Source organism: Mixophyes fleayi, chromosome 1, assembly GCF_038048845.1.
Source record: "Mixophyes fleayi isolate aMixFle1 chromosome 1, aMixFle1.hap1, whole genome shotgun sequence".
Taxonomy (NCBI): Eukaryota; Metazoa; Chordata; class Amphibia; order Anura; family Limnodynastidae; genus Mixophyes; species Mixophyes fleayi.
Genome location: NC_134402.1, coordinates 191275212 through 191290487, shown reverse-complemented (window position 1 = coordinate 191290487; position 15276 = coordinate 191275212). Strand labels below are relative to the sequence as shown.

At 43.5% G+C, this 15276-nt stretch overlaps 1 protein-coding gene across 1 annotated transcript in view; it reads left to right on the top strand.

Moving 5' to 3' along the window:
* Positions 1 to 15276, top strand: part of LOC142106864 (beta-1,4-galactosyltransferase 1-like) — an 81775-nt gene that overhangs the window by 27633 nt on the left and 38866 nt on the right. Inside the window, exon 2 of the mRNA XM_075189905.1 lies at positions 6314 to 6540. Within this exon, the coding sequence (XP_075046006.1) occupies positions 6314 to 6540 (227 nt within the window). The remainder of the gene's footprint in view (positions 1 to 6313; positions 6541 to 15276) is intronic.

Below are 15276 nucleotides of genomic sequence, written 5' to 3'. Positions count from 1 at the left end.
ACTTGAGAGGAAAACAACAGTATGGACTGAAACAACTACTTCTATCATCCACACTATAAGAAACAAACGAAAGAGAAAGGTCGCACATACTTTACATAGGTGACTAAAGTAAAGTACGGAGCGGTGAGCAGTACAGAACGGAATTGGTGGAAACACTGAAGAAATGTCTGATTGTTTACAAATGATACAATGGAACAATAAAAAATAAAATATCTTATAAGATACACTCACACATCTTTATGGACAAAACAGCAGAAAAGCAGACTATTACAAAAAAACAATGTTTTCAGCCAATGAAAACTGCTCTGGTGATGACTCCCACAAATTGCCAGGGCACAGACTTGTGCAGTATGAATGGGGTCAACCCGGGAAATTCCCGGGTCCGAGGTGCAGTATGAATGGTGTTTCTGAGCTGGGACGCTCCGAGCCCCGGCAAAAACCCGGCTTGAAAAACCCGGGATATTGCCGGGGCGGCAGTATGAAAGCGGTATTAGTTATCAGCCAAGGCTCACTGTACAATGCTTTCATTTACAGAAAAGTTTGAAAAGGATAACTATCAAGAGTGATATAAATTCATAATGGCTAATTTTCTTTGTTGTCTTTGTGATACAGACCTTTTAAAGAGCCAGTGAAAGTATACATACATTGGGATGTATGCCAAAAATGTTAGAAGCCATCAGTAAAATATGCAGAAATACACTATGGAAGCTCAGGCTTGGTTTTTCGAAAATCGAGCCTTAACGGTCATCGCAAATCTGAGTACCAAGCAGAGCCACCTGGTTACTTTTTCACATCCTCGGAACTGAAATCAAAGCAAAATTTCATCTTTCTGTTTCTGGATCTCGCAGGCTTTGGATTCCATAAGTACCTCCCTCCCTGTAGATCCGGCAACATTTCTCAGACAGACACAGAAGGAGTAGCAGCTTTTTTGGCAGTCTCCATTGCTCACACAGAAACAGGATGGGTGGCAATGTTCTTGTCATTCTCCAGAAACAGAAGGGGTAGTAGTGTTCGTCTCACTCTCCAGTCTCCAGTGCCATTGCTCACACAGAAACAGAAGGGGTAGCAGTGTTCTTGTCATTCTAAAGTTTCCAGTGCCATTGCTCACACAGAAGAAGGGGTTGCAGTGTTCTTGTCACTCTCCAGTCTTCTGTGCCATTGTATAGTGCCATGGCTCACACAGAAATATAAGGGGTAGCAGTGTTCTTATGACTCTCCAGCCTTCAGTGCCATTGCTCACACAGAAACAGAAGGGGTTGCAGTGTTCTTGTCACTCTCAAGTCTCCAGTGCAATTGTACAGTGCCATATCTCAAACAGAATCAGAAGGTTTAACAGTGTTCTTGTCACCCTCCAGTCTCCAGTGCCACTGCTCACACAGAAACAGTTGGAGTACAGTGTTCTTGTCACTCTCCAGTCTCCAGTGCCATTGCACACAGAGAAACAGAAGGGGTAGCAGTGTTATTGTCACTCTCCAGTCTCCAGAGCCACTACTCAAACGGAAACAAAAGGGATTATAGTGTTCTTGTCACTGTCCAGTTTTCAGTGCCATTACTCACACAGAAACAAAAGGGGTAGCAGTGTTCTTGTCACTCTCCAATCTCCAGTGCCATTGCTCACAGAGAAACAGAAGGGATAGCAGTGTTCTTGTCACTCTCCAGTCTCCAGAACCATTACTCACACAGAAACAGTTGGGGTACAGTGTTCTTGTCACTCTCCAGTCTCCAGTGCCATTGCACACAGAGAAACAGAAGGGTTAGCAGTGTTATTGTCACTCTCCAGTCTCCAGAGCCACTACTCAAACAGAAACAAAAGGGGTTATAGTGTTCTTGTCACTGTCCAGTTTTCAGTGCCATTACTCACACAGAAACAAAAGGGGTAGCAGTGTTCTTGTCACTCTCCAATCTCTAGTGCCATTGCTCACAGAGAAACAGAAGGGGTAGCAGTGTTCTTGTCACTCTCCAGAACCATTACTCACACAGAAACAGAAGAGAGAACAGTGTTCGTGTCATTCTCCAGTCTCCCGTGCCATTGCACACAGAGAAACAGAAGGGGTAGCAGTGTTATTGTCACTCTCCAGTCTCCAGTGCCATTGTACAGTGCCATTGCTCACACAGAAACAGAAGGGGTAGCAGTGTTCTTGTCACTCTCCAGTCTCCAGAGGCATTACTCACACAGAAACAAAAGGGGTAATAGTGATCTTGACGAAAGAAAAGGGATAGCAGTGTTCTTGTCACTTTCAAGACTCCAGTGCCATTGTAGAGTGCCATAGATCACACAGAAACAGAAAGTGTAGCAGTGTTCTTGTCACTATCCAGTTTCCAGTGCCATTGCTGCCAGAGAAACAGAAGGGGTAGCAGTGTTCTTGTCATTCTCCAGTCTCCAGAGCCATTACTCACACAGAAACAGAAGGGATAACAGTGTTCTTGTCACTCTCCAGTCTCCAGTGCCATTGCACACAGAGAAACAGAAGGGGTAGCAGTGTTATTGTCACTCTCCAGTGCCATTGTACAGTGCCATTGCTCACACAGAAATAGAAGGGGTAGCAGTGTTTTTGTCAGTCTCCAGAACCATTACTCACAGAGAAACAAAGGGGGAAGCAGTGTTCTTGTCTCTCTCTAGTATCCAGTGCCATCGCTCACATATAACAGAAGGGGTAGCAGTGTTCTTGTCACTCTCCAGCGCCATTGCTCACACAGAAACAGAAGTGGTAGCAGTGTTCTTGTTACTCTCCCATCTCCAGTGCCATTGTACTGTACCATTCCTCACACAGAAATAGAAGGGGTATCAGTGTTCTTATCACTCTCCAGTCTCCATTGCAATTGCTTGCACAGAAACAGAAAGGGTAACAGTGTTCTTGTCACTCGCCAGTCTACAGTGCCATTTCTCACAGAGAAACAGAAGGGGTAGCAGTGTTCTTTTCACTCTCCAGTCTTCATTGTAATTGCTCACACAGAAACAGAAAGTGTAGTAGTGTTCTTGTCACTCTCCAGTCTCTAGTGCCATTGCTCACACAGATATAGAAGGGGGATGCGGTGTTCTTGTCACTCTCCAGTCTCCAGTGCCATTACTCACACAGAAACAGAAGAGAGAACAGTGTTCGTGTCATTCTCCAGTCTCCCGTGCCATTGCACACAGAGAAACAGAAGGGGTAGCAGTGTTATTGTCACTCTCCAGTCTCCAGTGCCATTGTACAGTGCCATTGCTCACACAGAAACAGAAGGGGTAGCAGTGTTCTTGTCACTCTCCAGTCTCCAGAGGCATTACTCACACAGAAACAAAAGGGGTAATAGTGATCTTGACGAAATAAAAGGGATAGCAGTGTTCTTGTCACTTTCAAGACTCCAGTGCCATTGTAGAGTGCCATAGATCACACAGAAACAGAAAGTGTAGCAGTGTTCTTGTCACTATCCAGTTTCCAGTGCCATTGCTCCCAGAGAAACAGAAGGGGTAGCAGTGTTCTTGTCATTCTCCAGGCTCCAGAGCCATTACTCACACAGAAACAGAAGGGATAACAGTGTTCTTGTCACTCTCCAGTCTCCAGTGCCATTGCACACAGAGAAACAGAAGGGGTAGCAGTGTTATTGTCACTCTCCAGTGCCATTGTACAGTGCCATTGCTCACACAGAAATAGAAGGGGTAGCAGTGTTTTTGTCAGTCTCCAGAACCATTACTCACAGAGAAACAAAGGGGGAAGCAGTGTTCTTGTCTCTCTCTAGTATCCAGTGCCATCGCTCACATATAACAGAAGGGGTAGCAGTGTTCTTGTCACTCTCCAGCGCCATTGCTCACACAGAAACAGAAGTGGTAGCAGTGTTCTTGTTACTCTCCAATCTCCAGTGCCATTGTACTGTACCATTCCTCACACAGAAATAGAAGGGGTATCAGTGTTCTTATCACTCTCCAGTCTCCATTGCAATTGCTTGCACAGAAACAGAAAGGGTAGCAGTGTTCTTGTCACTCTCCAGTCTACAGTGCCATTTCTCACAGAGAAACAGAAGGGGTAGCAGTGTTCTTTTCACTCTCCAGTCTTCATTGTAATTGCTCGCACAGAAACAGAAAGTGTAGTAGTGTTCTTGTCACTCTCCAGTCTCTAGTGCCATTGCTCACACAGAAATAGAAGGGGGATGCGGTGTTCTTGTCACTCTCCAGTCTCCAGTGCCATTGCTCACACAGAAACAGAAGGGGTAACAGTGCTCTTGTCAGTCTCCAGTGCCATTGCTCAGCACCATCATTAAGGCAACCAGCTGCTGGCACCAGTCATTATGATACTAGTCCTTCTTCATCATCTACTAAAGCCTATGCTCAAGGTCATAATGGGAAAACTGAAATCCAAAAAACAAGCTTTTACATCGGTAATTAAGAAAAACACCTCTCCAATAAAGGGAAAGTTTATTGTAGAGAAACATAAAATTGCCAACATGCTATTTTACCCAATATAATAACAAGGATTCCAGCATCAGCTAGCTCCCTTCTCTTAGCTAGATCCCAGCACCTGTAATCTTTATTGTCATCATTCTCACCCTCATCCTCACCCTCATCAGTGTGTACTTCATCCTCACACAATATTAACTCATCCCTGCTGGAATAAACCATTACAGAAGTCTCTGTACTATGATGTAATTGCTGATAAAGGCCTTCCTCGTGGAATTTGAAGTTTAATTTACGGCACGATTTTAGGGGAATTCTTTTAGAGAAGACCAGATGTCAAAATGTTGTGCTGACTCATCTGCATCACCACTGGGTCTCTTGGGAAAGCCAAGTTTTTTCAAGCGAATACTTGAAGTACTTGATCTACAAGTCAGACATACTTAGCAGAATTGCTTTGTTTCATCTCCTCCTTCAATTTCTCAAGCTGCTTTTCCAAATTTCTAATAAGGGGAATCACTTGACTTAAGCTAGCAGAGTCTGAACTCACATCACAGGTGACTACTTTGAGTGGTTTCAGCACCTTGCAAAACACAGAAATTATTCTCCACTGTGCTGGACTAAAATACATACCCCCTCAAATGCTTTTCTTCTTGCAGCTACTGCAATCTCCTACATGCTATTGCAGAATGCCGAAAATGACCCAAAATATTTTGGGACACAGACAGCATCTCCTGCGTGTCACTGTCATTTTTTAAAAAGCTTTGTTCCACCAAGTTGATTCTGTGAGCAAATCAGGGAATGTGATAGATGTGATAGATGTCTCCCTGCTGTAATGCTCTCACAATATTTGTTGGCGTGATCAGAAATCACATATCCTCAGGAGAGTCCAAGCAGGATAAGCAATTTTGCAATGACATCCTTTTGATTTTCGAACAGTTTGTCAGCAGTATGACTCTTAGTGAAGCAGGTGATACACAGAGTCTGCCTATGAAATATCTGGAGTTGCTTGTTAGATGCTGCTGCTGTCCCTGCTGCTGAATGCAATTCACCAACCCAGTGAGCTGTCATTGTTATATCATTTTTAGGCTGCCCAGTTTGATCAATATCGGGACTGCTTATATAAAATCGAGAGGGAATATTATAAATAGTCATTACAATATAAGACTATACTGATCTATTGCCCCATATGATTTATGTTCTTGAGACTGATTAGATGTGACCAGCTTTTTATTCATAACTTCAATAATCTCTTTTTTATTCTGTATAATATTTCACTGTTTTATAAGATTTTTATATAAATTATACTAATAAAAGTTAAGGTTTAATAACCAACCTCAGAATAATACCTTATATACTTTAATTATTAAACTAGTGGAGTGCTTGTGCCCCTGTGCCCCCCGCCCCCCCCCCCCCACCATGAGCAACAGCGCAACACATACTTACCTGGGGGCCCGCTGTCTTGCAGTCCGCTGGTCTCCGCTACTCTATCTTCAGCCTAGCTGTCACCGTGACAGCCAGGCACCAGAATGTGATCGCAGGGGTGGAGGAATCATTCCCCCTGCGATCATGTGATCTGTCACAAGCAGACAGCGGGCCCCCAGGTAAGTATGTGTTGCGCTGTTGTACCAGGTACCCCCCATACCCCCCTGATGGCGGCCCTGCATCTCATCAACCATTTTTTCTTTCTCTCCCCTTTCTCCTGTACATTATAATAGGTTCGATGCACCACTTCATTTTAGAGTAAAAATATATTATTATTTAAGATATCCATTTGAGAAGGGTAATATCACTCCCTAACAATTGGTGCGACCACTCCTTATCCCCCTTCCCCCTATTTTGTATATACTCAAGAAGGAGCTTAATCTTTATCATACAGGGAAAGAAGATGGGTTTTAATACAATTTAAGGTTTGGATTATGTGTGTATTTTTCTCTTTGTTAACAGGTCCTTACAATGTTGAAGTGAATGAAATCATTGAAAAAAAAGTTATTCAAAATACAAATTTGCCACTTGGAGGCCACAGCGAGCCTGAGAACTGTACTGCACTCCAGAAAATTGCTATAGTTATCCCTTTTCGAAATAGAGAACTACATCTTAAGGTCTGGTTACACAACATGCATCCGTTCCTACAGAAACAACAAGCAGATTATGGCATTTATGTAGTGGAGCAGGTAAAATTAATTACTTTTGGCTAAACATAATATTATGAAAACTGAAATTTCAGTATAACTCCACTTAATTATAAATGTAGTTTTTGGTGCAATTTGATCTAGTGGGTTTCATGATGCCTACAAATGTCCAAGCTGTTTAGAGGCAGTGTCAAAGCCCCTCTCTAATAAGCTTCCCATTTGGAAAAAAGATATATTGATTTAAATATATTTACTAAGAAAGTAGCTGACATATCCTCATCATCATTTATATAGCGCCAATAATTCCGCAGCGCTGTACAGAGAACTCAATCACATCAGTCCCTGGCCAATTGGAGTTTACAGTCTAAATACACACACACACACACACACACACACACACACACGTCAGTTTGGTAGCTGCCAATGAACCTACTAGTATGTTTTTGGAGTCTGGAAGGAAACCGGAGCACCCGGAGGAAACCCATGCAAACACGGGGAGAACATACAAACTCCACACAGATAAGGTCATGGTCGGGAATCAAACTCATGACCCCAGAGCTGTGAGGCAGAAGTGATAATCACTAAGCCACCATGCTGCCTATATATCTAAACGATTGTAACCTCTAGTGAGCAAGACTCTTTCCTCTTTTGTTTCATTATTTTACTGTATTGTTAATCATTGCATGATCAGTTTATTCTCCATATATATAAACAGCTAATTGTAAAGTGTACAATATCTTTGTGTATACTTTACCTTGGTTGGGTTCTGTTGTAGTTCCTGGTTGAGATGTGTATTGCAGGCTGTGGTGCTGGAAAGAATTGTATGTAGCGGATATTGGTGTTAATGTATCAATTGCTCTTGTAGTATGTACCAATTTTCCTTGTAGAGTAATAGTTTTCAGTGAAGTAGCTGGTCTAATTCGGGAGTTCATTTCTGTGGTGTTCTTTTGTTGTTGAATGTTAAGCTGCGTATACATCTATGCAATTATCTTGCAGATCACACGAATCATGACCATTTGTTCATATATTGCAAGAGTGTTTACTCTCCTACGATCATGTTTTATTGCACAAAAACACATTGCATCTGTTGATTTGGTTTTCTAAACTTCTAAATTTCACGAACAATGATGGATTGATGGTGAGCAAATGTGGACGCGTTTGTACGCACTCACGACCAACAGTGTAGGTAGATAGCTGTTGAGTGTGTGATGATAAGGGGTGCATCAAAATGATGTAAGATGGCGGCAGATGCAGAAGGGGAGGTGGGGGATGTCAAGGTCAAGAGCAGACAAAGATACCTACAGAGATGATGGTAATTTTATAGGTTGCCCAAACAAAATATCATAGTTATTTAAGGGCTTTCTCTTAGTGGCTTAGTAGAATCTCATGCTTATTAGAGCTATGGGCAATGCATTATTCCATTTTAACATTGTGCACATGTCTTGGCAACTTTATTACTTAAAACACAGTGACAGGATGATCCTCCTATGCCACCCTGTCGTGTTGCTGGGGATCGGCTGGTCTTGCCTTGCCACTGTCCCCTTTCTGTATCCCAATTGTGCCCCTCTAGATGCAGTAGGAGTGGCTCTGCTGTCACCACCGGTGCCTAGAACAGCTTCCTTTTGGTTAACTGTTGCCTCAAGGGGACTCCCTTATTTCGCATCTGGGCTGGTACCCCTGACCTCTTCCTTCAGATCAGGGTTGCTGCGGATGAATCCCCCTGACCTATCACACTGGCCAGAGCTGCAGGGTAGCGGGCAGAGCTTTGGTACTAGATGCTGCGACTCAACCTCAGAATAGCCGGATAACGGATTAGATTGGTCTAATCTGTAGGTCACAGGAATTACAGCAGGTTAGTAGATGTCAAAGCTGAGTCTTTAAGCAGTGATGTTTATTGGCACAAGTAGTCATAATAAGGACCGTTACACACTGTTTTGAAGTACTAGTGATCTCCAGTTCTTGATGGAATAATACAATACATGGTGAAACTGGGCTCTTTTTATACAGTTTTGAGCACATAACCAGCCTCCTGTCCCTTTATCCAATGCAGGATGATTCATATAGCCTGAAGGGGTTATCATCTTTAACACTGTAGCTAATGGCAGAGTGAGTGTACTTCCTCTCCTTTCCATATGCTGCCAGAGAGAGGGAAGTTCAGTCTCCTCTCCTCCCTGGTGCCAGAAAGTCTACGGTGGGAGATTTATCATTTAAATCTCCCACCCAAAATACTTGCAGGGACTCTGGCTCTCCTACCTGGCCAAAAACAGTACCAGAGGGTTAGAGACCAGATTCCAGGGTAGCAGCCCCTAGCCTGCCACTCCAGGAACTCTCTGAATGTAACCAGTGCAGTCTGTATCCTGAGTTCAGTGCTCAATCTGTGCAGATCCCTTTTCTTGCTGACACACACCTATCTCTTCAAATCACACTGGATTTGACATACAAAAGGACTGATTCTCAACACAAAAACTGCTAGCTAATTGTGCTTAAATTCATCCGCTTTTTAACCCTGTTCTTTTGTTATGCTGTGTACTGACCTGGTTTTTGACTACTGGACTTGCTGCTGTTTAACCCTTGGAACTATTCTCACCTCATATTGTTGCGCTGTATACTGAACTTACTGTTGACTACTGGATCCGCTGCTCTTTAAACCTTTAAACCTCATTTGTCTCATATTGTTACTCTGTGTACTGTTGCTGTCTATCACTCGGAAACTAGCTTATATTATATTACTATTCAGTGTATTAACCCGGATTGACATTTGGATACTGCTCCCCGTTTTAACTCTTCAGAAACCCTTCTTGTATTTGTATCCTACGATTATTCTGTGTGCCGACATGGCTGGACCTGTGTACTATGTTGTTGTTAACCTGTGAAGCTTAATTCTATTTTGATCTTCACGTTTACATTACCCACTTATTATTACACTTCTGGACCCCTTCTTCTCAACATTTGTAAATCTTTACTCATTCATTTGGATCTCACACCTGCATACCACCCTCAATCAAATGGTCAAACAGAAAGAGTTAACCAATGTTTAGAACAATATCTTTGAATTTACACTGGTTTCCACAAGACAATTAGGCTGATCTGTTACCTATGGCAGAATTTACTTACAATAATGTGTCTCTTTCATCAACTCTAACAATTCCTTTCTTTGCAAGTTATGGATACCACCAGGGCCACTATCAGGGGGGTACAAGGGGTTCTGCTGTATTGGGCCCGGGCTCACCAGGGTGCCCGGCAGCACAGACTTACCAGAGGGCCCACTGTCCTCCAGTCCCCGGTGTCCCCATTGCTGCCGTCAGCCTGGCTGTCACTGTGACAACCAGGCAGCTAAATGCGATCGCTGGGGAATGATTGCTCCGCCCCTGCGATCATGTGATCTGCCTGTGACAGGCAGACAGCTGTCAGTCGTGATCACAGGGGAATGATTGCTCCGCTCCTGCGATCATGTAATCCTCTCCCTGTCAGGTGATGGACTTCACACTGATGTTCCTGCCGCCGGAAGAAGAAGCAGAGAGGCTGCAGCAACCAATCTGCTAAGTAATTTTATTTAGCTGCCCAATATCAAGTACTATTATCATTTTCATATGCCAGAACCAAGATCACCCTCTCCATATTTTGGTCTTTAATAAAGTAACCAACCCTGTCTGAACCAACCCAGGGACTTGTTTGAAAGGGTGCATCAAACTACAGGTCTCTCCAAAATAAGGCTGGCTAATTCAAAGGCTGATTATTAAAAATGAAAATTGAGTCATGTTGCCTGTTTTCCATGGTTAAAAAAGTAATAATTAAAAATTAAAATAAAGAGGGTACTAAGAATTGCTGAATATACAGAGGTTGAGGTGGTAGGTCTAGTCATCTGCCTATTCGAGTGGTTGGTCAGGGCACAAGGTCATGATGTCCCATAGATGTGTAGTTATGAGTGTCAATATATCTACCTAGCAAATTAAAGTGGACCTATCAAGTGGTGAGAAAAATCTTACATTAACAGCAAAGTAAAAATCTAATTACCATATACAGTTATTAACTCACATACCATTATTGGGAAAAATTAACTATACAAATGTGCCCTGTACACAGGGGCTGGTTGGCCTCTGGGGCATCTGTTCCCCCATGCCAGTCCCATAGTGGACTACTTTGAGCTGGGTCACTGGGCCACCTGCGTGTTTTTTTTCCCTTTAAAATAGTCGGGAGGGGGGGCGCCTGCTAGTTTCATTTGTTCTGGGCACCACGATTTATGACGGCAGCCCTGGATACCACCCACAACCTATACCAATGGCTGGATCAGTAGATGACATTTCCATGGATAAAGACCTTCATAAAAATGCATACAGCCTATGGAAAAAGTTGTCCTATTTGCCATAGTCAATTACAATTTCTTATCAGAAGGAAAGGCTACAATTTGAAGCAACATTCGTGGGAACTCACAAATATGTAAAGTACATGCTCCCAAATTAGTACAAACTTTTTTTCCTTCATCATTCCACCAAGCCAGAGGTGTCTAGAATTCACTCATGGAAGAAGGGAATGCTGTCAGCGCTGCCCTTGATGGCGTCATGTCCTTCCACACTCCAGACATGCCGTACCTTACCTGTCAGGACTAGTCACTGCTCTAGGCTTGTATTTTTCCTCGAGCTTTGCAATGCTGGCTCCGTGCCTCTGACGGACCTGATATGGTCTGTGTCCTGAGTTGCCTGGCAATGTTCCTTTGGTTACCACGCAATTACCAGAAATTCTTGCTGACCTGATCAAGCGGTGCTGGATTTGAACTACGAAAGGACTAAGGACCTGAGTCATTAAGGAGAGTAAAGCATAAATAAGGTGTAAACTTTGCACCTGGGCTAAACCATGTTGCATTGGAGGGTGAGGTAAATTTAAATTGTGGGGACAGATTTGTAGTTGGGGTAGGGCATGTTCTAGATCAACTTTAAATTTCAGTGTAAAAATAAAGCTAACAATTATTTGTGTGTTAACTTATGTGCAAAATAATAAACTAAGTTTCACCACTTGCATTGTAACATGGTTTGTCCCAGAGAGCATTTACTCCTTTTTTGTCTTAGTTTTCTTAATGACTCAGGCCCTAATTCTCAACACAACAACTGCTAAGAAATTGTGTAACTTTTTCCAGAATTTTGTATCCTGTGCTATTGTTAAGCTGTGTTTACAGACCTAGCTTTTGACTACTGGACTCACTGCTGTTTAACCCTTGGAACCTTGCTTCTCTTATATTGTTGCGCTGTATACTTACCTGACTTTTGACAACTGGACTCGCTGTTGTTTAACCTTTGGAGCCTCACTTATATTATATTACTATTCAGTGCATTAACTTGACTTTTAGATTCTGCTCCCCGCTTTAAAACTTTGGAAACCCTGCTTGTACCCTATGGCTACTCTGTGTACCAACCCGGCTGAACCTTTAGACTCTGCTGCTTTTAACCCATGGATCTTAATTATATTTTTTGTCTTCTGTTTAAATTACCTAGCTTCATCAAGGACTACACTTCTGGGCCCCTTCTTCTCAACACAGCTCCAGAATCACCTTATTCCAGTATTCCAGTCTGACATCTGGTCCCCCTTCTGCACTGTCTGTCTATACACCAGATCCATTTTGCTACCAGCCATTAATGTCCAACCACAGGCAGGTAGCTAAGTTTACTTATTTGATACCAAGACAGGCTGCACTACCAAATTATACCTGCTCATGTGTTCCAGTAGTGTGCTAATTAAATAGTTATGTTTGGTATTTATGGAAATGTTAGTGTGGTAATTGTTCCTTCATTTATATCTACTACTCAACTTTATTTCCCTGTTCTTGTGCTTTGGAATTCCAAGTGTTCAAAACTAACAATACCATTCAACCTTCAGCAGAGCGAGATTAAGGGCCACATGGTCCTTGACTGAAAAATGTGAAGGGCCTATTGTGAGTACCATGACCTAAGGGGTGTGGCCAGCAGCATGGATAGTGCATCCCTCCAACCACCTTCATCTCCCTGTTTTCTCCCCTTACAGGGATGTATTGCAAGAAGGCAAAGCACGTATTATACTTTTATACATAATAATTAGCCCAGTACTAGTGATAGATATACAATAGAGAGAGCATCCTACTGCCATACAATACAGAGAGCATCCTAGTGACTGATATAAAATACAGAGAGTATCACACACCGGGCCCGCTGTCCTTATGGTTGGGTCCCAGCTTACCTGCTCCCCTGCTGCTCTGCGGCTGTAGCGCCACGGCTCCTAGCCGGTGCCATGTTGGAATTGGATCTACACGTGCGCAGATCCGTCCTTTAAAGTCTCCTATTCCTTTCCAATGGTCGGCGCCCTCTAGTGGCCACAGCATTTAAAGCAGTCAATTCATTCATTGGATTGTCAGTTCTTTTGTGTCTCTGTACTTCTGCAGACGTGATTTCCTGACTCTCTGCGTTTAACAGGCCCGGCGCTCCCATTAGGCAAGGTTAGGCACTTGCCTAGGGCGCCGGGCTCTGGAGGGCGCCACAGAATACTAAAAGACTTTAAAACTGTGCGGCGACCGCTGACCATACCTGTCACGGCCGCCGCACAGCATTCAGATGCACGGGGAGGGGGGAAGAGGCTATTTTGTCACCACTACCGCCTCTCTGCTCCGTCTCCTCCCCTCCACTTACTAGTGTCAGTGAGTGGAGGGGAGGAGACGGAGCAGAGAGGCGGCGGTGGTGAGACAAGGTAAGGGGAGGAGGGAGGAGGGAGGAGGGAGGAGGGCGGCGATTTTTGCGGGGGGGGTGGCGATTTTTGCGGGGGGGGGGGCGCCGCTTTTTAAAAAATGCCTAGGGCGCCGTGGACCCTAGCACCGGCCCTGGCGTTACCTGTTGCTATTCTCTCACCCGGTTCCTCTGCTGACAGACCCTCTGGACCTTAGCAACTATTTGCCGCAACCATCGCACCCGACACTCCTGTTAGTGTGCCTGTGTTGGATTTGTGTGGGGCCTACGATTTGATCTAAATCCGCAGGGGAGATGAGTGGAAAACGACCTTTAATACTCGAGATGGTCATTATGAGTATCTTGTTATGCCCTTTGGGCTTTGTAATGCTTCCGCAGTATTCCAAAGCTTTATGAACAAGATATTTAGGGACCATCTTTACACCTCTGGAGTTGTTTATTTGGACGACATATTATTATTCTCTTTGTCATGTCTCTGAGATTCTTTCGAGATTACGAATAAAACACTTATTCTGCAAACACTCACTGTCATCATGTCTCTGAAGTTCTTTCTAGATTACGAATAAAACACTTATTCTACAAACCAATAAAGTGTTCTTTGAGTCCTCCCCGATGCCCTTCCTAGTGTATATCGTGTCTGGTTCTGGTCTCCTAATGAACCCTGAGAAAGTTTGTGCTATTCTCGAGTGGCCTCAGCCTTCCGGACTTAAACCCACTCAATGACTTTTAGGGTTTGCAAATTATTATAGACAGTTTATTTGAGGCTACTCTACTTTAGTTGTTCCCATTGAGGCTCTCACCAGCAAGGGAGCCAATTCCAAACTTTGGCCTCCTGAAGCCTTTGAAGCCTTTGATAAACTTAAGACAGCCTTCTCCTCGGTTCCAGTCCTCCAACAACCGAATACTACCCATGCGTTTTTTCTAGAAGTTCACACCTCAAATATAGGCACAGGTGAAGTTCCTATGAAGAAATTACTTCCCTGCGCCTCTTTCTCACGTAAATTTCTTCCTGCTGAGAGGAATTATACGAATGGTGAGAAGGAGTTACTAGCTATTACGTTGTCCCTATACGAATGGAGATACCTTTTGGAGGGATCAAAACACCCTGTTACTATTTTTGCTATACCTCAAATCTGATCAGTGTCTAAACCCTCGCCAAGTGCGATGGTCTCTTTTTTTCTCAGTTTGAACTCCGCATCACCTTCAAACCTAGTAGTAAACACAAAAAAGCTGATGCTCTCTCATGGGATTTTCTTATGAGCAGGATTTTTAGGAGAGTTCTGACCATCTCATTCTGGTCTCCAAGTGCCTACCTTCAACCTCACAGATCGTGACCTCCATACTACCTCCGTGTAAAACTTATGTACCTATAAATCTCCGCAAAAAACTCCTTCTTTGGTTTCATGCTTCCCATTTCTCAGGTCATGCTAGAACTCTAAAAACCACTTAAATTTTCTCAAGGAGCTAATAGTGGCCTACTATCCGATCTGCCGTCAAACAATTTGTAGCTGCTTGGGGTACCTGTGCTCAACACAAGATGCTGCGACAATCTCCGGGTGGTCTGCTTTGTCCATTACCATTTCCAGTCACAAATTCAACACGGTGTGGGTAATTGTGGACCGATTCTCAAAAATGGCCACTTTGTCCCTCTTATTGGACTTCCCTCTGCTCCTGTTCTAGCTCGGTTGTTTTCAAACAAATCTTTCGTCTCCGTGGGTTCCCCACAGAAATTGTCTCTGACCGAGGTGTTCAATTCACTTCCAGATTCTGGTGGGCCCTCTGCAAACTCTGTAATATCCAACTCAACTTTTTTTCCTCATACCATCCACAATCCAATGGCCAAACTGAGAGAGTCAATCAAGACTTGGAGACCTTTATCAGATTATATGCCTTCAGCTCTCTAGACAATAGGTCGGTTCTGTTTCCCTGGGCAGAGTTTGCTCACTACAATTTGTTCCATTAAACCACTTCTGCTACTTCCTTTTATGTGGTCTATATGTTTCATCCTGTTCTTCCAAAATTCTCCTCCCACCCAAGTTTCTGCCATGGAGACCCTGACATGGGACTTTTCTTC